A 23,759-nucleotide genomic window follows, 5' to 3' on the forward strand; every position below is an offset into this window, starting at 1 on the left:
ATTCCACTGGCCTGGGCTGCATTTCTCACACGCAGTAACCATCTGAAACCAGAGCTCAACCTCAAAGTAGTTGGTACATCCAACAGTAATATACAAAGTGGGATAAACTCCTCGAATGCCCCTCTTCTGGCAGGGTGCCAGTTACTAGCAGGCATGATGCTAACATCACAAAAGCAAGCTGTCTTTGGGATGGATGGCATGTGGGGTGGGAAAAGAGGTTTCAGTTCAAACAGGAAGCAGAGGCTGGCAGCAGTCCACTGAAATCAGAGACTCTGGCTGGAGGGCAAATCGACCGATGGGAAAGGGAATGATGCTTGTGACAATGACAATAAGTCAACTTGAGGTGGAGCTGGAAGAAATTGCAACCTATCCAAGGTGAGTGCCCTCAGAATGCAGCTGGAAGCTGAACCCCTTTCTCAAAACGAAGGACTAGGGCAGGGGTGGGGTGGAGATGTTTGTTTAGGAGGAGGGGAGACAACATTGACAGTGTGGGGAAGATGAGAAGCCAACGTCAGAAACTTTTACCTCAGATCCACATGGAAACGCGTGTCAGATAATGAGATTAACTATAATCAAACGTCACAGACCGACCAAACAGAACAGGTAAAAGGACAGTGATTGGAGGCAAGAGGGCCATTTTCCATGGCTTTGGATAGGTTTGCTCAGTGGTGAGAAGGGATAGTCATGGCTTTTTTTTTTGCCCAAGCTTTAAAAAGGTGGTGAGCTCTTCACTCTGGTATTTCCTGGGTGGGGCAATCCTACATTATAATTTTAAACATCAAACAACAGGTCTGTAAATCAGTAACAAAGCAAACACTGGCCAGCTGGTTTCTGTTTGGCGAAAAAATGCAGTAGGAGTGTCCCTGCCAACATACCAGAGTACAACACAATGACCTTCAGCATACAAAGGGCTACCCTGAATGGAAAGATGCCTAATGTCAACGTGATGGAGCAGTTCAGAACCTGCAGACCCTAACATTATCTACTCTGCTAACACTCATAACCTGGAAAGACAAAAGTGATCTCACAGACAATGGGTTTGAGTTGCACACAGGGTTATGTGGTGTCTCAGTGTGTATTACCCAGCCCCAATGGTCTTGCAGAATGTGGTACCTCTGGCCTTTGGGGTGTAGGTGTAGTACTGAGAGGAACAGAATTCCAGGTGGCTGACCCAGTGATAGTGAACAATAACAGAAATTGCTGGAAAAGCTCAGCAGGTCTGACAGCACCTGTGGAAGTGTTACTGGACCTGAAATATTAACTGATTTCTCTCCACAGATGCTGCCAGCCCAGCTGAACTTTTCCATCGATTTTTGTTTTCGGTTTTCAGATTTAGTGACAGTGAAGATTTGAGGGGTGGAAACCAACAGGTGGTAGAAGGCGCTACCAAAAAAAGGAGCCTTGGCAAGCTACTGCAGTGCAAGCTGCGAATTATCCACATTGCTGTTTCAATGAAGGGAGTAAATGGGGCTACTGGGGACTTATCTATTGCAGAGCTCCCCACTTCTAACCTGCTCTTGTAAAGCCCATGGCTGGCCCTGATCAGTCAATGGATCCACCCAGGATGCTGATAGTTGGTGATGCCAATGGTAATGCCAAAAGGACAACAGGAGTCAATACAGAGAACATTGAATGGATGGATGGATGGATTCTTAACGTTGGATACCCTCATTTAACCTGAGCTAGATTCACATTTGACTTAAAATTAGACGAGTTTTATTTTAAAAAACACTATTCCCAGAGGAAGGTGTGGATACCAGGTGAACAACAGTCAGACAAAGGGTTGAACTTCTGAATAGGTTTGAGCCGAGGTGGTGGTTGTGTCAGGGAGTAAATTCCAATTCTGAAGCTTCAGTTGCCAATGATGCTGTGACAGACTGGAGGAGGAAGTGGGGAGGTAATCCCAGGGTTTAAAAAAAGAAATTGCGGAGGTAGATTAAAATGGAGGTTATAGGAAATTGCTGATAAGGATAAGCAGATCAAAAGACTTCAACTCAGTTATGTTAATTCCTCAGTAAAACACATTCACAGGAGGATGCCAGGCTAGGAAGTCATTTCCCAAACCAGTGCTGTTTGTTTGGTTAAGGAAGTACACATACACTAGCCTCCCACCCTTCGGAAATTTTTGTAATGAATGAACATGCAAGGGAATGCCGAAGTGAGACAGGGTGGATTTTTCAATGGGATCTGGCCTGACAAGGCAAGGTGATAGTTCAAAGGCTGCTGAGGTCATGTTGTGTGCATTTAATTGTGAAGTTGTGAAGGTGTCTTATACCAGACAAACAACAGTGACCCCCCCCCCCCCCCCAAGAGAGAAGGTCTGGGTGACAACACCTGGATCTCATTGCAAATGCATTACAACTGAATGGGGCTCATCTGGGGAGAGAAAAAGCAGCTAGACAGAGAAAGGTCACAGCTCTTAACCTTTCTGTGAGTGAGTGGAGTTGAAAGGAAATTGAAAGCCCAGGGTTTTATCACATAGGGTGCACAGGGCTTTAGTAAAGGATAACGACTCGTCATTAGGAGCAAACTGTCAGCACCAGGCTGGCTACACTTCCGTTCTGTGTGATCCTCCAATTAACTAGCAACACAAACACAACAGTCCCTCAGGGAGGATAAACTGCAGCAATCAGACCGGAGCATTTACAGAGAGGGATATGACCTGGAAAACGAGGGCAGAGATCGGTTAGATTGGACTGGTAGCTGTGATCTGAATTGAAGGTGGTGCCCAGCTCTGAAAGTAAAACAATTCAGCGAGCACTCTGGCAACATCACAAGGGACAAATCAGCAATAGCATTGCAGAGATAGTGGCAAAGGCACTCAGCCCAGCCAAACCTGCCAACGCGCATAGAATGTGAACAAACTACAGCCCGACATAACCATACACTGCATCCTCACCAGTCCCAATGTCACCAAGCTCCACTGGGAAACAATCACAGGTTCAATCAGCTACTGGTCAGGAGCTGCTACTCTGTTTTGAAGGGAAAGCCAACACAAAGCTTTACCAATCTGTTGAAGCATTGGTGGTGGGGGCAGGGGTGGGGTGGATTCCTTCCTCCAAACCCAGTCAGATCTCCATTGAGGGTGACAATTTGGATGGGCAGTTTTTCTGGAGGTTTCATCACCGGACTTCCTACTTCTAACCACCCTGAACCCTCGCTCCAGCTATAAGCCGTTTAACATGGCCATCTTCACATGTCAATGGAGAAGTGAACGCTGACTCCTGGTTACCCAGTTGGGTGACTGCTGACTTCGTTCAACCATTTCATCCCCATTGATATGGAGGGGAAAAAAATTTTTAATGACTTTTTTAAAAATTCTGTGATTGATTTTAGCGGTGACCTAGAACTATTCATTGCCACGAAGCCAATCCTTTCCGCAGACTTTTTCCAACACGTTGGGCTCAGATGTCTGATCAGAGCAGACACTTCCTTTGCCTAAACTGGATAATGGCTAATTTGCAATGGCCCAGCTCTGAGCTGAGACCAACAACAATACAGCAAGAGGATAGACTGGATACTGACTGGCTCAGGAAAACATGATACGTATGTACTGATGCACTGGCTAAGGGAAAGAGAATGGGCCTTGAAACTAACCTGGTCATGACTCTCCTCCCTCCCCCCTCCCACTCTCAGCACCATTGGCTTGCAGTCAGCAATAGCCCATCCATGGCAACAACCTAGATGCAGCGAAGAGGTAAAATGCCCCTGGATGAAAACAGAGGAGGCAGCTGAAAAGGAGACAACAGAAACAAATATAATCAGGATGGAAATCAGTGAGAAGTTAAAGAAAACCAAGAGGAACAATATCGCCAAAGTGATGGGCTAAGGGGAACCTCAGACGGCCATCAACCTGAATGGATCTGTTTAAAATAAAATCCCCATTCTCAGGAACTACTTGATTAGGGTTTTGAGAACAGAATAAAAAAGGAGCCAAGGGACAAAAACCTCAACAGAAAGTACACAAAGTGGCACCATCTGCTCTACGGATGGAAAGGCATCTAGCCAACTGTATGACTGTCCTCATGTCAAATAATAAACGGACAAGTCAAGATCTGACTTTTATTTTAAGTGGTGCGCTGGCTTTTCAGGAAGTTTATCAGTATCTGCAAGATTGTCCAGAAAACGAGAGAGGAAAACCAAGGGAAAAACCAACGCTGGCATCAACCCAAGGAGACTCATCCATCTGCTGGATGACAAGTCAGTGCCTTCCTGATGCTGCCCAGATCTGCAGTAGTGAGGGGAAGTTTGCAGTTATTGCTGGTCACTGAGCATCTCCTGCGGAACCAGTGATTCAAATCTATGAATAGAATGAGGTCACCCAGTGTGAATCGCCTTGAAATCCAATAGGTCTTTTCTCTTCCCCCTCCCCCCCTCCAAACTTTCCGTGTGTGTATTCATGCTGTTAATACAATAATTATCCTTCGCCCATCTCATAACCCGGTTCTGCCATTCTCCGTACTGGTCACAACCTAGAACGTAGATCTGCGGATCAGGTGATGTTGCAAAACTGGGATTCAATTGGCTCATGCCCGTCGGAAACTGTGACTCAGACCTCAACTGGACAAGGTCAGACCCTGCTACAGCTGACACAAAGCAATTGACTGAACAGCCTGGGGAAAATGGCACACATTGTATTGGAGTCCACACATTGGGGAAGGTGGTGCAGGGGAAAACAAGCTGAGGCATATCCAGCTCCAAATTCTAGCCAAGGAAATGAGCAAATGCTTCAAGAATGTCAGCAAGAATTCAGACTCTAATGTTACACTAACTTCAAACTATGTTCGAGTGAAACACGCTGGGACTGTACAAGGCAGGACTGAACCTGTTCAAATACCTGCCATTATGGAAAGCCTTTATTTTGTACTTACTAACCAGGGTGCATCTACAATGTCTACAAATTAACCCATTAAATACCTTTCCCACTCTCCTCTCCCAAATTTCTAAGCAAATTATTTCCCCTTTCTCTTCCCAACATATCCAACCTCCTCTTAAGCGCTACCTGCTGCACACCAGCCTCACTGCACTAGTCTCCCTTCCCTCCCAACCATCTTGCCCAAATGCCAATCTATCTTGCATGATAGAAGCAATAGAAGTCAGCAGGATATTTGCTGGGATGAACATTGAAGCCAACTCCCATTCAATTGTACGATCATCCGGTGTACCAATTCTGATAGCAAGTGGGATCAATAATAATGGGCATTTGAGTTAGCTTTAAACCCAGTTGGATTGTACCAGCCCCCTTCACAACCAACGCCAATTTAGAATTGACCAGATAGCCCTGGGACTTTCCTGTATAAACTTCCATTGCCTTAACTAGTCAAACCACTAACTATTGCTATGCAATTAGTCACCGTATAATCAGTTGTATTCCACTGATCCACATCAGCACATCAACCCAAACCCACTGAATGACAATTTTCGCCACATGGCAATTAGAGTAATTAAATGTCCACTCGAGGCTGGGAAGGCATGACATTTTTGGAGAATGAAATCTATTAAAACAGTTTTTTTTGCTTGCCCATGATCTCAAACTTCAGGGCAGAACAAAACTGCACTGAACTAAAGTAAGGGTTTAAAATAGGATTTGATGAGGATGAACATACTTTGGACAAGGTAACGTATTTCCACCAAGAATGAGGCCCCAGGTCAATAGTGTATGAAACTGGCTCAGCAGCATCTTAAAGACTGTGGGATTTGCCTCAGCTATATATTTTAAGCAACTTTCATGAGTGCTAGCAAGTAAGGGAAGGGGGGCAAACACTTCTAGGAAAGGTCTGTCATTGCCAGACAAAACACTGGCTGACTTTCCCTTTCAATTGTTCATAATTGTGTTGTATTTGTCCCACAGAAGTTTTGCATTTAAAGTCAAGCAGTAACGGTGTTCTAGAATAAGACACTGAGAACAAGGTTAGGAAACCAGTGCGTTCTAATTCAGCCCAGATAGAGATGAAGTAGTCTTTCTGTCTCCTACAGTCTGACAGAGCCACTGCATTAAACACAGCCTTTTGCCTTTAGGACAAAGCGCAGCTGGATAAAGGACTTCTCCTGCTGTGATGGACACAGGACTGATGTGAATCAGCAGCTTAAGTACATATTTATGGCTTAATATTGCCCTGGAGTCACTCCACAATAAAACTGAATACTGGTAACAGGGATAGAAGGGGGGGGAGGAAATTAAAAACACAATAATTACAACTGAGCTCATAATGGCACCCATAAATTAGCACGTTTGAAAACTAAATGCATTCCCATTTACAACAGGATATGGTGACGACGGTGACAAGACTTAAATGAATTCAGATTAAATGTTAAAATACGTCACAGTGCCCTTGTAACTAAGGTCTGCTGAACAGATATGGCTTGACACAAATGCAGTTTTATTGAAATCCTCGTACAGTGTTCCTGCTCAAATTTCAGTCAGTATTATGACGCATACACATGTAAACTATTTTCTTCCTTCCCTAAAGTTATTGACAGTGACTGGAGCACAGGTTCATCAGTCACAGGCATCCTGCTACCGTCCTTTGTAAGGATCAGCCTTGGGGTAGTGTGACAACTCAAAATGATTCTTTTCTTCCCAACACCTCTGGCCCATTGGTGACAGAAGTTAATTAGAAATCTCCCCTCTCAATGAGTTAACAGTGGACAGTAATAGCTGAATGCAACTGAGAACAGTCAACCAGATTGGGGTCACAACGTGGATCAGGCCAGGCAGGAATGGGTGGTGTCCTGTCTGGAAAAGGCATTCACTTTCCCCTTAGCTAGAGTTTTGGGAGGACAGATGGAAGGGTTAAAGCACAGAGGGTGACCCCTTCAGGTAATCAGACCTGCAGCAGACAGACAGTGACCTGGTTAGCCGGAACCAAGCTTTTGAAGAAAAGCAACGTTAAAAAAAAGGGTAGATTAGACAGTTAACAAGAAACATATCAGTAAAGGAAGGGCTCTAAACCAGTGTGTCCCAAACATTTCCCCCACAGTGAGCCCCCTTTTGAAGACTTTGAAAACATAGTGACTCCTTGGGGAGCTGTGGGAGGGCTGACCCATTATTGCAAAAGGAAAGGGAAACGAGAGACTGGCTAATGCTGTTTTGGAGTTCATGACCCCAAATGTCAGCACTCAATCCCACTTGTGGAAAGCCTTCTCTAATCGTCAAGTCAGAACGAAAAATTCTTCAGATACTTAAACAGGCCCTTTGCACTGGGACACTGGGAAAAGGAGGGACTGGTGCATTTATCATTATCCCTAGGACATTGATTCTCTAAGTCAGGAAAGATTCTCACATACAATTCATTGAGATGCTGGCTGGTTCAGACTCAGGTCCTCCAACAAAAACAGCACAGGCATTTATCAGTGAAGCATCTTTCAATAAAAGATGGTGAAAGAAGCTCTTCCAGTAAGTTGAAAGCCTGTGTGCCTTCAGATTATTGCATGATAGAACAGGGTCATGCTCGAGTACAGAAACATGTTGTCGCAAGAGTCAAGCAGCCACCCACCACACTCAAAATGAAATCTCCAGCCTTGTGCCAGAGTTAAGGAAGGAACTGACTGACCATTCAGCTTCAAAAGATAACAGTGACTCACACAAAGAAAATGTAGGTGGGTCAGAGAAAAAGGTTAGAGGCTTGTCCGGTTACAGGCCAGCTGCAAATGGGGAAGTACAAGGCAGTGAGTGAGCTACATTCTGACGTGTTGAGATAAGATCCGATCTTGTCTAAGTGCAACATGGCTACAAAACCAACGACCGAGAGAACGAAAGAGTGCTCACGAGGGAAGTAGAACAGCAAGACCACTTTGGCGGTGACCCAGAGTGGCTGTTTGTTTGTACGAATGCTTCCGGTCAAAAGGAAAACACCACCAAAATGACTACATCCCTTCTGGGAACAAAATGGAATCTGAAAGCATGTCCAAAGCTAGGGCTGGGCTTGGAATCACACGTCAGGGAGAAGTCCCTACGTTGAGCCAATAATGATACATTTTTAAATTAAAAACACAAACTGTCCCATAGCCAGTCCAGAGAGAGATGAAATCAGCAACAATTTCAGGTTTTCAGTTGCATGGGGCTGGCTGTGATGGATAGAATCCAGCCAAAGTCATCAATGTGGTTTGCCATCATGGGCGATTCAACTAAAACCAGTGCATCCACCCAAACCACAAACAACAGACAGGTCACATGACTATTCTGGCTAACCGTAACTACCCTGGTTAACTGTAACCATCCGTCTTTGGTCAATCTGATGATTCCCCACTGCTTCAGACTCATTCCCTCCACATCATTCTTGAGGTTGGCCATCCAGTCACAATCCAACTGTAAAAATGTGTAAATCTACCCACAAAAACAAAATGAGTGAGTGGAGTGAGTGAGTGGAGTGAGAGAAGCCAAAGGATTTTTGGTTTAAAATTGCTGAACAAAGTGTTGTCATTACATCTGGCAATAGATGACACCAGCATCTTTCATCCACACACTTCAGAATTGTGAAATGTGATGGGGACAAAATTAAACAAAACAAAATGCAAACTTCGTACCAGCCACAACATAACTGCCACAAAACATCAAGACACAGCAAGACTCAACGTCTCAGCTGCTTTTAAAGAGAAAAAAAGCATATAATTAAGGGAATCAGATGACAGGAGGAGATGAATGGTACGGCATAGCACCAAGGTTGTAGGAGAGTGCAGAATGATTAAACAAACAACATTGGCGTCAGCTAATCTCCACTCCTAGGCACCCATGTGGGTTTAGAAAGGTGCAGTATTCTCTCCCTAATTCAATACTAAAGTCAGAGGCTTCAAACACCTCACTGGGACTGATATTACATTAAAAGAAAAACCACAATTTGGGGGAATGCGATAGGGATAGCAAAAACATATACCTGACAGGGAAAAAAAAAAGTCACTGAAAATCTAAATGAGCAGGAAGGTTGAATGCCAACATCACCACCAGCCTGGCTTTTGAGTTGGACACCTATAGATTTCTAAGCTATTGCCTACATTTGGTCCATTAGCAGAGAACTCAATTCTTTTTGTCTTTTGTGATGTGCAGATATGATCGATGGAGGTTACCAAAGATTTTTGGTCACTGACCATCTTGTAAAATAAGACACAAAACACATTCATAAGAATTTACTTGGTGTACCTTAAAATATCAGGATATTCATTTAAAGAAACAATTACATGATTCAATTAAATGGTGTTTTGGGGAAAGAGGATATTGATGTTTCCAAATCTCCAGGAGACACCAAACCAGGAAGACTGGTGCAACTGGTTTGGTCTTAATCTGCACTGTTTAATTCACCGAGTGAGGACACCCTGTTGGCACCAAGTCAGTTAAGATGACCAGAGGCAAATTCAGTCAGTCCAGATCTCAGAACATCTTCCATCTCATCTCTACCCTGAAGTTCTCTGCAAAGCAAATGACCAACGAATGGAAAGAGAATAGGAGATTCAGACCGTTCAGATCAGAGGTAATTGCCCTTCACACCTCCAAACTACTATCAATTTGTTCCATATTCCTTCTCATAAATGCCTTATCTCAAGAGCTACCAGTGTCCCCAGTCATATGGAGACAGAAATGGAGTCAGCATCAACTGCATTGTAGATGAAGAAATGCTTTCCAATTTCACCCCGTCCCACTAATGTCCTTATTCTAATTTGAAGGTCATGTCTCCTTGTTCTGCCTCCTTCCACCAGCTGAAATTGTTTCTCAGGATCTACCTTACCAAATGATCAGATTTTAGACAGTTTGCTCAGGATTACCCTACAACCCCCTACACAGAGGCCAAATCATTTTCACCCTCAGGCCATGCTGAACTCGCACATTTCATTGGATTAAAAAAAAGATAAATCCCAGAGGCAGGATTCCTGCTCATGAAGACTATGCAGCAAACTGAAAAGCCCCAGTGGCCACCAGCTGGATGTCAAAAAAGAAGGAGGGACCATTTGGCTGGGCTGCTGGAAGGGTAGCTTGTGCACCTATACCCCGGCAAGTGCACCCAACACCATCTGGAAACAACCAGGACTTGGTGGGAAAGAAAAGAGAAAGGAACGGACAGCAATTTGCACCGAAACCTTCCAGAGAAAAGCACCCTAACCATTTAAAGATGAATATCCAAAAACAATATCGATCAAAGAGGAGCTCAGTGCCATTGCTGCAGTCAGCTTAATCCATGTTTTCTCATTCCTTCAATGCTTTAATGACTAGGTTATATCATAGCTTGAGTTGTGTGCTTCTTTTTATTAAAGGCAAGGTGCTGTTTCTCAGGCAGTCCCTGTGGCTTTACTCTGCTGCCTTTCAAACAGTCTGTGGTTCCGCATGACTTCATTCCAGGGTAGGACTGCTGAAAAGTACAGATCCTGTGGTATACAATCTCCCTCTTTCTCCCGCCCCCACCAGAGCACAGGAAACTGGAGCTGGGACGTTAGGCATGGCTTCCAGGCCAATAGAAGTGCTGAGATGTGACTGACCAGCACATTGCCTCCACGCAGCATTGTCAGCTAGTTTCAAATCAATACTCCCACCCCCAACGCTCAATGTTAAGAGTGTTGTGTAGGTCTTGATACATACTGTCATTTTAGGAGCTGTGCCTACTGCAAAACAATCCCAACAACACTAACACAATATAAGTGAGTTGAAAGTATTTAGAAACACAGGAAAGGTTTAAGGGATGTGGGCCAGGAGCAGGCAGGTGGGACTGGTTTAGTTTGGGATTATGGTTGGCATGGACTGGTTGGACCAAAGGATATGTTTCTGCATGAGTGACTAAGCTATTTGAATCTCTTCTGTCCTCCTAAATTGCTCTCCTATTCCCCAATACTTCTCTGAAACAACCCTTCACTCAAGCAGGGAGCAAGTAATTTGGCTTTAGCAGCCAAACCTAATTTGGTCTTCACCGGCCTCATGTGCACCTTTCAGGTTTGAAATCTCAAGTAACGATCAGGGGTCAGGAACCCCTTTCAATAAATGTTCGCTCAGGAGCAATGAAGCAAATTGGCTTGAACTATAATCAGTCAACGCAACAGAAAATGGGAATTAATGTAGATTTTCCCAAACTGCATGACCTGTTACTACAGCAATCCAAGTGTATTGAGTGAAGACCACCAGACTAGGCAGCAGTCACAAGAATGGAGAGTTCCAGTACATCTTTGGGGCAAAAACATCCCCCCCTCCCACTTGGCAAAATCTTATATAAACACATCCTGGTCTAATTACAGATTAACTTCATAACCAGATCATTAGACCTTCTTTAAAAGAGGAGTTGGCTGGTGCCAACCAGTCTGACACCTCTGTCTGACTTCAAAATGCAAGATTTGTTTAACTCAGAAACAAGAATTATTGAAAATATCCAGAGTAACATTGGACATCTGCCAACTTCAAACAATAATTGGATCTTGTACTAGATGCAGATTATCCAGTTCCTCCCTGAATATCGACTAATCCCCTTCTGCAAAAAGAACACAGGTTGAAAGAAAGACTCCCTTTGTCATCCTGAGTCAATTGTGGTGAGGTGCGAAACCCAAACTCTCAGCTGTATGGCTGCTTATTGAATGGTTTAATGCGTGTATGGACTGGGGAGTTCTAATGAACATGCAGCTCACTAAATCCATTGGCCTTGTCAAATAATGCTACCTCCACCTCAAAGCGCAACTAACTTCCTGTTTTGCAAGTGAAGGGCATTCCACACTAATTAACCAAAAAGGTGCACAAAGCCCAGCTCAGGCGTAGGGAGCGGAAATGGGTTGATACAACCTGGCTCCCCACGGTTACAGCAGTTTCATCTCCTCCTCCTCAAGCAACTAACCCTGTTTCTCATTCTTTGCACAGAAACAACCGCTCCCTCAGAACTGACAGAGCTGCAGCCCCAGAAGACAGAAAAACGACGCATTAATCTCTTGATACATCTCACTTGCCCAACTGAAGCACCTTGAAATTCTAATGGGCTGCATCGCTTCTCAGTTTGAAAGAGGTCACATACCAAAGGAATAAAGACGATCTTTGATGTGAGGAATTGGTATTAGGCATCAAACAACATCAACGCTGCCAAGAGGACCATTCTTACAACTAGTTTATATTTTACCAGAGTTTGAAATGGGTTCAGAATAAATATGTTCCCATTCGCGGCATGGTGACTCAGTGGTTAGCACTGCTGCCTCACAGTACCAGGGACCTGGTCTCAATTCCAGCCTCGGATGACTGTGTGAAGTTTGCATATTCTCCCCGTGTCTGTGTGGGTTTCCTCCTGGTGCCCCAGTTTCCACAATCCAAAGATGTACAGGTCAAGTGAATTGGCCATTCCTAATTACCCATATAGTGTTAGGTGTATTAGAAAGGATGGGATACTCTTTGGAGGGTCGGTGTGGACTTGTTGGGCTGAAGGGCCTGTTTATACACGGTCAGGAACCTAATCTAATTAACTCCTATTTATTGTCAGGAGAAAACAATTGGTTTTGGAAAGTGAAGCACAATGAGCTAATCCCAATGAAAAGTTTCAGGATTCTGAAGGAAAAAAAACGGAGTTGTTCACTTACAAACGAGGCAATCACCATCAAGAAAAGAAAGTCAGGGACTTTTATTTACCCAGAGAAGTTATTGCAGGAAAGGTTGTTGGTGTAGATATAACACGCACACACTTTTATGGAGCAACAGCCCAAGGTATGTGGTGACTAAATGGGTCAATCCATCAAAATGTTTTTTTAAAAAAGGACAAGGTCCTTTGCCTGTTGCAAAGAATTCTGTGCTGGCAGCAAAGGTGGAAATTAATCTCACCGTTGCAGTTACACCAAGCAATCAGAACTAAACTAGTTAACATTCCAGCCTCACTAATACATTGCATAAGTATCACAGAAAATAAATTAAACTCTCCAGGTTTTTTTTTGACTATATTTCATCCAGAGCCCAGTCAATAGTGAGGACAACATGGGGCTTGTTATTACATTAGCATTGCCTTAAGATCTGAACAATTGGGGAAAAAAACAGAACTTTACCAGTAACAGAGGCAGAGACTGTGGAATGTCTATTATATAGCGTAATGGAATTTCACATATGCCCAGAAGTAGGGAGGGTCTCCAGTAAATCACTGATGAGTGACTGAGGCCACATCTCATTAAACAAACTCGCTACACAACAGCGTTCATTGTCCGATGAATTCTTTTGACAACTATGTTTCCCCGATCGTCCACTCCACCACAAACTCCACCCACCTGACCTCAAGCCCAGTGTTCAACATACCCCTCAGAATTTACAACGGGGCTTTGTTCAGTGTTCAGCATGTCTCACCCAGGCACCTTCTGTGGTCCTGCATCAAAGTGAACTCCGCTCCTGAGACTGAACCCCAACATAACTCTCCGTCTGTGCAATTTAAATAAAGCAAGAAAAATTGTACACATGAACACACACAGATGTGTGTCTCTCTCACACAAAAAGAGACACCGATTTCTCTAAGAACTGAGTCCAGGATGAGCATATGCTCTGCTGATGTCAAGCTGCAAATTTAACATGGGGTTAAAGTGCAATTGCACCATCAGACCATAGTCCATATCAGAGCTGTGTAGAATTAGGCAAGCCACCAAACAATGAGAGAGAGTTGGGAGACAGGAGTTAATTGTCACTAGAATTCCTTTTGTTTATGGGACATAATTGCAAACAAAGGTTGGAATTAACAAAGATTAATCCTGCGCCATGTAGTAATGTATGGACTGACATACAGCCCTGGTAATATAGAATTCTTTGTCCTCCCTTTCCCTCCATCGTACTGCTTTACAAACGATCGCTTGATCAGGCCTCATGATATACAACCTCAGGAGTTCAAACTGGACAGCACTTACCTTTGCAGGTACCATTCACCATCTCGTATGCAGCTCTGCACATACACTGCCCAACTGGGACCAACCACTCGCCATCAGCATTGCAGTACATCTTCGGAGGCTCATGGGCCACTGCGTTCTCGACACAAGACCCGACAACCTCAGAGAGCGCTTGAGAATCCTCGCCAGCTATGGTTTCTGGAAAGGTGGCCATGTTGCGAACCATGGCTGGGCACTTCTTGTAATACACACGCACAGACAGGAGCGCGACGCAGGCACCGACATCTTGAAAAGCTAAATAAAAGCCTTTCTGCTTCAGTGGGCCCACTGCACGCACCTCGACATTAACCTTCACGTTTCGGGAGCTAAAGTCCTCCTTCTTTGTGACTTCGTCGGGCGCTATGGTGTCAATTTTTTTGAACTGGTTCTTCCTAAAGATTGTTCCATAATCGAAGTCAGACTCAACATAGTAGAGGTTGAAGGTCTCCTTGCAGGAGGTCTCTATCTCGGGGAAGCTGTTGCAGTCGCGCACAGTGAACTTGAGCTCGACAAATATTCGCTGAGCTTCTCCGCGGTAGATCCAGTTAGTCCGTAACCAATTGTCCTGATCACCTTCCACCACATTACACACAGAGTACATGTATATGGGGGTGTCGTTCCACACATTCTGAAGAAGATCCCACTGCAAACAAGAAGAGGAGAGAAAAAAATTGCTAGGGACAGCCATTCAGAGCTGCAGGTGAAATGCTCCATTGGAAGAAAGGAAAGTTATTTACCCGCACATCCACATCTCCTCCCTACATTTCTGAAGGCAGGGACTTTCAACACTTCCCAGTATCACTGGTTTGATACCATTGACAATTTTACTTTTACCAGAAAAAAGCCTTTCCTAGTTTTTTCACCCAGCCACCACACTCCGGCCCCTACATGGGTGGCTACAATCGAGTGGCCATTCTCTAGCCCAGGAATCATACAGGAACTTAGATCATGCCATTTGAGAGGGAAGACTTCAGACTGCCCCAGCAATCCCCAATCCTTGAACAGCAAGTGCAGTCAGAGGTCAGGTGACTGGATTCACCTGCAGTAAAATGGCAATGCGTCCACAGCTGAAGACCCAGTAAATGCATGGGAGATGAAAAATGGCCATTGGGAAAAAAAATGGAGAGTGTGGAATTCTGGCTGCTTAGGAAGACAAAGCTGTTGAGAAGTGACAGGGAGGGGAAAAAAAATAAATTACACAAAGTAAATGAGCGGCTTCAATTGTATATTCAATTAACGCCAGTGAGAAAACTGGGTTATAGTTCAGATCACTGTAATGGTCACATTTGCCCTCCCCATGGAGTTCCAAAATTGCCAATACCGTCCCACCCCCACTTTAAGAAATGAATCCATCATTAGAAGTACAATGCAGCTCGGAGGTGGATTGGGGGTGGCTTGATGACCTTAAGATATCACTACAGAAGTAGGCCATTTGGTCCATCGAGTCTGCTCTGCCATTCAATCATGGCGGAATGGTTTTTCAACCCCATTCTCCTGCCTTCGCCCCGTAACCTTTGAACCCCTTGCTAATGAAGAACCTCTCACTTTCCTAATTACACTCAATGGCAGGTTACCTCAAAACAGCCCAGGTACTTACAGCTGCATTGTAGGGGTCAGTCAGCCAGCCTAGCTCTCCATGTGCTGAGGCAAAATCCAACAGGACAACTAAAAGACAAAAAGGACAAGTCATGTTACAATGAGTAAATGGTAATCCAGTAGACAGTGTAATAAAATACATTCAAATACAGAAACTCAAATCTGAGAACATAGTCAAAGAGGTGTATAGCATGGAAACAGAACCTTCAGTCCAACTTGTCCATGCCATTTGAATATCCTAATCTATCCTATTTACCAGCACTCGGCCCTTTCCTATTCACATACCCATCCACTTGCCTTTTAAATGCTGTAATTGTACCTGCCTCCACCCCAGAACACTTGCCAATTTTTCTATTCAATGATGCACTGGAAGAAATCACTATGTAGGTGAAATACAGACAGCAATTAAGAGACAAATTCACAGTACAGAACATCTGAAAGCATATCCAAAGTTTGACTGCTCACATTCAATTTTTGTTTTGCTGAAGGCTTTCCTGGAGATCTGCTTATTCTGAATCAATTAAGCACAGCAAAGATCCTGGAGTTCCTGCCACACCAATATTCCTCCGGACGTTTTGTTAACGCAAGCGCCCCACCAAAATACCACAGCTTCCACTTTCCATTCTTATTCTGTAGATAATGACTTAGTGCACTTCCGTCCCAGGTTTCAAAAGCTCTGAAATTCTTTACATTTCTCCTTTTTCCAAAACCTTTACCATGTTTGGCATCTCTTAATCAATACTCATGGGTTAACTGTGCTCCTGCCTCTTAATTCTTTCAACTTTGGGACTGTCTGGAGTTGTGGCGGATTGTGGCTCCACAATTCCGGCTTCTCACTTTAAAAACACCTGCAAAAGTCTCATCAAATTTGGGAAATCTGGCACCAAGATAAAATTACACGGCACTTAGAGCCTTCAGCGCCCCATCCCCTCATTCACATACTCTAAACATGGATATACTGACATCTGCAGCTTATTAGGAAGCATGCAAAGCAAAATGCACAGTGACCTCTGAACCCCACAAACTTGATGCATATCATAAAGTGGTGTGGGCTGCAGAGGGTTTGTTTTAAAATGGAGAGACAGACAATTCATCTTTTTACTGTTGCACACAAACAACCTGTCGGGGCCAATCAACTTCTGACGCAAACTCAGTCTTTCAACATTCCTGTGGGCTGTCAGCAAAATTCCATCAGGTCCATCATTTAATCAAGAAGAGAGGACTCTTGGGTCAGGCTCTTCAGAAACCCACAGAATAAAGACAACAATCAAGGGAAAAAAAGTGCACAGTAACTCCTCTCCCCACCCCTAAATTGCATGCCCCTTATCATAGAAGGGATCATCTTACTGGGTGCACACCCCATTCACGAGTCTCCCCCAGACACTGTGCCCAATCTGAGGTACTGAGGGATAAGAGGATGTAATGATATCAATCCAAGGTGGGTCATCTCTGATGAAGAGCCAACTAGATTTGAAACATTAGCTTGTTCTCTCTCTCCACAGATGCTGCCTGACCTGCTGTAATATCCAGCACTTTGTTTTCAGTGGATCAACCCTGCCCTTCATCAAGTTCAGCAGCAGGACAAGCTGACTTCATACGTTCAGAGCAAGAACTGAAGCCAGTGTAACACCAACTCTTCTCCCAGCCCTCCATTCCCACTAAATCTGCTTTCAGAGTGGACCTTTGATTAACACAAGATGACAGAGCTGAGACTTTCCTTATCTATTTGACTCAATATCAGAACTACAAAGCTTCTTTACCTGCTGGCACCACTGATGTCACAGCAGTTGAGCTCATTCATTGGACAGAGTGATCACCTCATCTCATTGTAAATCAAACCAGGAACTGCAATCTTAAAATTCCCCTCCCGCGCACACTATCGGATCCAGAGGGCCATTAATAAGCTGCATACTGGGAGGATATTTCTCAGAGAAAATTAGAATTAGAAGGAAGACAGTTTAAAAATAAAGAGGTGTTCCTTTTGGGAATTTTTTAAAAATCCTCTGCAAGTCATTAGTCTGTGGAATTCTCTTCCCAGGAGGCCACGGAGGCTACATCTTCAAACTTATTCAAAGCTGGGTTGAAGATTTTTTAACAAACAAGGGAGGCAAAGATTTTTTTATTGGATGGAGGGGGAAAAAGAAAATGGATTTGAGACTGCAACCGGAGAAGCCATGTTTTTATTGAATGGCAAAGCAAGCTCAAAGGGCTGAATGGCCTCCTCACACTCTCTCTCTCTCTCTTCCTATAACTAGGCAGCAGAGGGAAACATGAAGAAACATTACAGATCTGTGTCTTTTCATCAGCAAGTGGAAATGTCAAGTTTGAAACATTAGCCATTTCCCTCTTCACAGATGCTGCCTGTAATGCTGAGTATTTCCAGCATTACCTGTTCTTACTTCAGATTTCCAACTTCTGCAATATTTTGTGTCACTGCCCTTAAGCAAACAGTTGATTGAGCCAGTCACTTACAGGGCAGTGTCCCACGGTCACAGGCAATAACCACTAATGACTTGTGACTGGAGCGGAGTCAGTACAGGATCCTGATAAGGGAAATCAGCAAAGTTGAAGATGACAAATCAAGGATTGGAACAGGGTGGAGGAATCAGCAGCAGCCCTTTTTTGCTGAGGAAATGGAACATGATAGGGAGGGAGAAACTACAGAACTACAAGCAGATAGTGTGCATGAAACTAAATGGAGAGAGTAATGAAATCCTTCAACGGAATGGGGTGCCAGAAAAGGAGCAATCACCTAGCACCTGAGCTTAAAGGAGAAACATGTTCACTTTTTAAAAAATACCTTGCAATAAACACTCCTGCTCCAGCCAGACAGACAAACAATCATTCTCCCAAGGAGAAGATGATCAAAATGGAATTTCAAAGATAGAGCAGACAGACTAAATTGGTCTCTGGAAGTCCCACCTCCAGTCACCTCACCCATACTTCTTCCAGAAATATTTCCGATTCTCCAAGACTCTTTGATACTGTCCTTCATCATGACCCTAACCCCTTGCCCACACCACTTTGATCTATTTTTCTTAAAAAAAAAGGTGTTTATCATCTGATAATAAACATCAGATTCAGTACTTACAGCAAGTACTTAATTTACATAGCACCACAGATTTTCAGAGTTGAATCAGGCTATACACCTGTTTATGCTGCACATAAGGCTCCTCCTGCCCTTCTTTAATCAATCCTATCTACATAACCTGCAATTCCATATCCCTTGTGTTTGTATAATTTGCCTCTTCAAACATTATTCAGCTCATCAACATCGTCTGATAACGAATTCCGTTGTCCGCTCACTCTAGAAAAGTGTACATCTGCCAAATTACCCTTTGGATTTCTTAGCGATCTTTCTAATTTATTGCCCTGATCTCCAGCTCAGTCCGATTCACAATCGCAAAGAGCTGCATCAGGTCATCCACAAGCCTATCTTTTCCTCGGCAGATAAAAAAGGTCCCAACTTGTTTCAATCTTTCCCAAATGATCCTCTGTTCTGGTAGCTGTCTGGCAAGTTACTGCTGCACCTATAGGATGTCTCTACTCTACACCCTTTTCATAATAGAATACTGCACATAATTCTGGTTTTCATAAGTGTGATTTAAACAAAGTTCCATACATGTCTAACTTGTAACAAGTGTAATTTTTCAATTCTACCCTCTTAAAAATGAGCCCCAGTGCTTTGATTGCATTTAAAAAAACCTCATTAAACTGTTCATAGCAGCTTTACCATTTAAAATTGTCCGAGACAACTTATCAATTATATGGGGAACAGACGCCTCGTCATGGGGAGAAGGGTCACCGAAGGTCAGAAAAAAAAAGAAAATGGGTTTTCAAAAAAGCTTCTACGAGAGATGGAGACTTTGTGGACAGTGTTATACCTCAATTCAACCGGAACAATGTGAATAATAACCCACGATACACATTACAATTTTTCCCATTTTGTCAACTAAATGCAGCTACAAAAGTAGGATCTTTACAGAAGAGTTTCAAGAAACACCAATTGCAAATTTCTACACTGAGTTGGGTTTAGGAAGTACGTGAAATCAGGAGAACAATTCAATAGAATTCTTGTAACAATCCAGGATCTATTGAACCAAAAGCCCAGAAAAAAGAAGACAACTTTGAAAGCTCCAAGTTTATGAGCAAACATCAAAAGATGCTGGATATAGATATCAGGCTGGTGTCTGGTGAGGATATCCCATGTGAAATGACAGCCTCTCTTTTCACCATTAAAACCAGGCATTAAAATAAAATCCAAGCACTCGGCTTTTAGTTCAAGTAACCAGGTACATGGAATTTTATTTCTACGCTGATTTCTTAACGAAGGATGACCACGCTTGTCGGTCTGTGAAGGTGCACCCCATGAGATGCACAAACTTTAAACACACACACACTTCTTTCATTTGCAGCAGTCTCCAGTTACTGCTGAATGATGTTCAGATCCAGAGCACTTCGAGAAAAAAAACAGGCTTCCCAAGTCTCTTGACCCATAAAATTCAGACAAGCTAAGCTAAATGGGAAATGTAGTAAAAACACGAGTGAAAAGTGTAGTCAGATCTTTGTTGAGGCTAGCACTGATGTGATGGGATGAACTGCCTCCTTCGGTGCTGTGAACATTTATGAGTCTATAAATGTGTGGAGAAAATGAGCAAGAGTTCAGCTGGGAGTCACATACCACACTGGCAGAGCTCAAGAAACAGGTTGATCACTCTCACCCTGAGACAGACAGCATTTAAAAAGATACACTTTCAGCCTCAAGGCCCCCACCCCCAGTTCTAATAACCAATCTGGCTAGTAACAGGATACCAGCAACCTTGCCTTTGAGAGTTATTGTTGGTTACACAGGAAAAGCAGCTCTAGAGGAACATTTCTACATCATTCACATCCTCTCAGTAACAGTCAAGAGCCAAATGGGAAGAAGCTATCACAAAACAGGGGGATTTTAAAGGAACTCCGCAGCTGCATTTTAACTTCACATTTCCTGAAAACAGGAATCATTTTGTTTGTAGTCATCAAGAATGTTGCCTGGTGTAGTGACAGGATGTGGAAGGCTGCATGAAATGCAGAGAGATGATGGCAAAAGGGCAAAGAATTTTTGGTCTTCTGACTTGAGTTGTTTAAAGTGCATGACCCCACAACAGATTTTTAAAGAAAAGTTACCCTTCATTCAACATACAACACAATTCCAGTTCTCAGCAGAAGCTTTTATAATACAAAAAACCAACATAAAAGAAAACCAGGGGCACTTGTTAGATTAAAGAAACTGGAAAGGTTTGTTTCTTCATAACTTGTGTCTGCTTACAGAAAATGAGAGACTGCCTCATTGAAGCTTCAAAAAGATTAAATCTCTTCTTTGAAATCGAAACCAACACCTTCATTTCACACATCACACTTCAAACATGCAGGATTTTAAACTGCTAGACTGCGCAGTCCCCTCTCTTTATTGGCCACCATTTTTTTTTATAAAAAGTGACTCCCTTCTTGCCCAAACAGGTTGTTACTGCAGGTTTTCCAGAGTAATTGCCCCAAATGGCAATTCATAATTGGGCAACAACTACCAGGAATGTCATCATTAATGATCATAACTGTGCCCTCCTGACATTAAAACATTGCAAACAGTCACTCCAAAGTGAGCAGATACAGGAACATTGGCTCCAAATTCTAGTCACTGGATACCAGCGACAAAAGACTTCTTTTATTCTAATAGGGACAGAGCTGGAGAAAATTAAGACACCCGAAAAAATACCAATCCACCCATTCCTCCTCTTGACCATATTACACCCAGAACAAAAAGTGGAAAATGCTAGATACAACCAAAGAGACTGCCTCAGAACTTCTCAGGTGGAAATCTGGATCTGAATTTCAAATTCTGATGAAAAGCTCACCCTTGTAGTGATAAACGCTCAGGAGACTAACCCACCACCTGATCATTCCTGACATTTTCTGGCTTTTGTTCCAATATTTGAAGCTTTTCCTTCTTCCAGGGAAAATCCCCCTCCTGGTACACACTGATGGAATTCATCTGGGGCGGCACAGTGGTTAGCACTGTTGCCTCACAGCGCCAGGGACTCAGATTCGATTCCCACATTCCCCTAGTGTCTGCGTTTCCTCCCACAGTCCAAGGATTCAGGTGAATTGGCCATGCTAAATTGCCCATAGTGTTAGGTGCATTAGTCAGGGGTAAATATAAGATAGGAGAATGGGTCTGGTTGGGCTACTCTTTGGAGGAGAAAGTGAGGTCTGCAGATGCTGGAGATCAGAGCTGGAAATGTGTTGCTGGAAAAGCGCAGCACGTCAGGCAGCATCCAGGGAACAGGAGAATCGACGTTTCGGGCATAAGCCCTTCTTCAGGAAGAAGGGCTTATGCCCGAAACGTCGATTCTCCTGTTCCCTGGATGCTGCCTGACCTGCTGCGCTTTTCCTACTCTTTGGAGGGTCAGTGTGGACGTGTTGGGTCGAAGGGCCTGTTTCCATACTGTAGGGAATCTGATTTAATCTAATAAACACCAAACGGACACGGCTCCTCTTACTTAGAAACAAAAGGGATAGAATACTTGAATGGGGGGGAACTCAGGGCTTTGGGGAAAGGAGGGTGAAAGCATGACCAATTTGGGGCAGTATGGTGGCTCATAAGTAGGTACCACTGCCTCTCAGCACCAGCGACCTGGGTTCGATTCCAGCGTTGGGCAACTGCCTGTGTGGAGTTTGCACATTCCCCATGTCCGCGTGGGTTCCCTCCCACAGTCCAAAGATGCACAGATTAGGTGGGTTGGCTATGCTAAATTGTCCGATGGTGTGTGGGTTAGCCATTGGAAATGCAGCGTTATAGGAATGGGGTGGATGCTCATTGGAGGGTCAGCGTGGACTCGATGGGCCGAATGGGCTGCTTCCACAACAAAGCAGCTAGCATAAGACTAAATGGCCTATATCTCTACAGCAAAACCTTACGAATCACAGCTTTCAAGTCTTTCGCAGTGCGTTTTTAAACCAGGGGGAAGGGGCGGCAGGGGTAGAGAACCGGCAGTCTTATTCTACCAACCTACAGAGAGAGAAAAAGTTAAATCCCAACTGAAGCAACAGTCTGAGAGCTATCGATGTTTGGATAAAACTCAATCCGAAGCTGTTCGAACTCAAATAGTTTTTATTTCAATTGTCAAAAGTCAGAAAGCGAAAGGGGAGTCGGGGGGAATCAGACACCTGCCTCGGCAGAAAACCAGAGCTACGATTTGTAACAAGAATAAAACAAAAATAGAAAGAGAAAAAAATGATCGAGAGACACACACACCAGGCACAGGGACACCGACAGAGATGTACACTGTACACACAGATAGAGAGAGACAATAACACAGACTCCAGTGCCTACTAATTCCACCCCAAAATTAACCCACTGAAAGGTAAGAGATGGTAGTTTTGTCCTTACCCTCCTCAGCCTGGTGGGTAAAGCTGACTGCTGTAAGGAACAACAGGGAGAGCAGAGAGGTGTGGGCCAGGTGCTGCGGCTTCTCCATAGCAGGCTGGCGGACTGGTCAGAGTGACTGACGGAGTGAGAGAGTGCAGTCCGGGCTCCGACTGAAAACTTTCAGTAAAACTTCCCCTCCCCCTCGGCCCAAACTTTCATTCATGTCCCAGTGACGCCAGCGTCCCCACCCCCTTCTCACTCATTGAACATTCCCAATTCTACCTGGAGACATCCAATCAGCGTGCGCTCCAAATTCCAGGCCGGGGTGTGGTGTGGTAGAGCTGGGGGGTGGTGGGGAGAGTTGGCTCAGTGCTCTGGGCTGGGAGGAGGCGGAATGGAGCCTGAGAACTCGGCAGTTCCCACACACACACACTGCACCAGGACTCAGCCTGTTATTAGACAGGTCCGGGCAGGTCCCTGGAAAAGAGGAGAATTAAACACTCACGTTGTACAGACTGTAGCGAAACCCAAACACCTGAGGCGAGTCATCCAGCTTTTACATCGTCTCTAGCCCGTCTCCCTCTTTCTTCATTTTGGGAAGTTCGCTCTTGCTGAACCGAAAGCAAAAATTGCTGGGGTAAAATACTCAGCAGGTCTGGCAGCATCTGTACAGCGAAATCAGGTCAAAAATCACACTTACACAAGGTTACTCCAACGGGTTTATTTGAAATCACCAGCTTTCCCATTGCTGCTCCTTCCTCAGCTACTAGTGAGAGAGGAAGACTTTAGACACAGAATTTGTAAGGAAAAGATCAATCAAGAGAAATCAGAGTTAAAATTTCAAGTGACCCTTCCTCAGAGTTTTATCCCTCTGCATCCCCACCTTAACGAATTTCGGTCACAGCATGACATTGAGCTC

The 23,759-nt window shown here is 44.0% G+C and overlaps 1 protein-coding gene across 2 annotated transcripts in view; it reads right to left on the bottom strand.

Moving 5' to 3' along the window:
- epha2b (eph receptor A2 b) overlaps positions 1 to 23,147 on the bottom strand; it is a 45,455-nt gene extending 22,308 nt beyond the window's left edge. The window contains exons 1-3 of one of the 2 annotated variants that reach the window (XM_043675734.1): positions 23,123 to 23,147; positions 15,437 to 15,504; positions 13,822 to 14,482 (exon numbers count right to left, since the gene is read on the bottom strand). In XM_043675734.1, the coding sequence (XP_043531669.1) occupies positions 13,822 to 14,482; positions 15,437 to 15,504; positions 23,123 to 23,132 (739 nt within the window). In that variant the 5' untranslated portion in view covers positions 23,133 to 23,147. Of the gene's footprint in view, positions 1 to 13,821; positions 14,483 to 15,436; positions 15,505 to 22,861; positions 23,073 to 23,122 lie in introns of those variants that run through there. The other variant, XM_043675733.1, reaches the window with a different exon arrangement.
- Between the last annotated feature and the right edge of the window lie 612 nt (positions 23,148 to 23,759).

The sequence above is a fragment of the Chiloscyllium plagiosum genome, chromosome 34 (assembly GCF_004010195.1).
Source record: "Chiloscyllium plagiosum isolate BGI_BamShark_2017 chromosome 34, ASM401019v2, whole genome shotgun sequence".
In the NCBI taxonomy this organism is placed as follows: Eukaryota; Metazoa; Chordata; class Chondrichthyes; order Orectolobiformes; family Hemiscylliidae; genus Chiloscyllium; species Chiloscyllium plagiosum.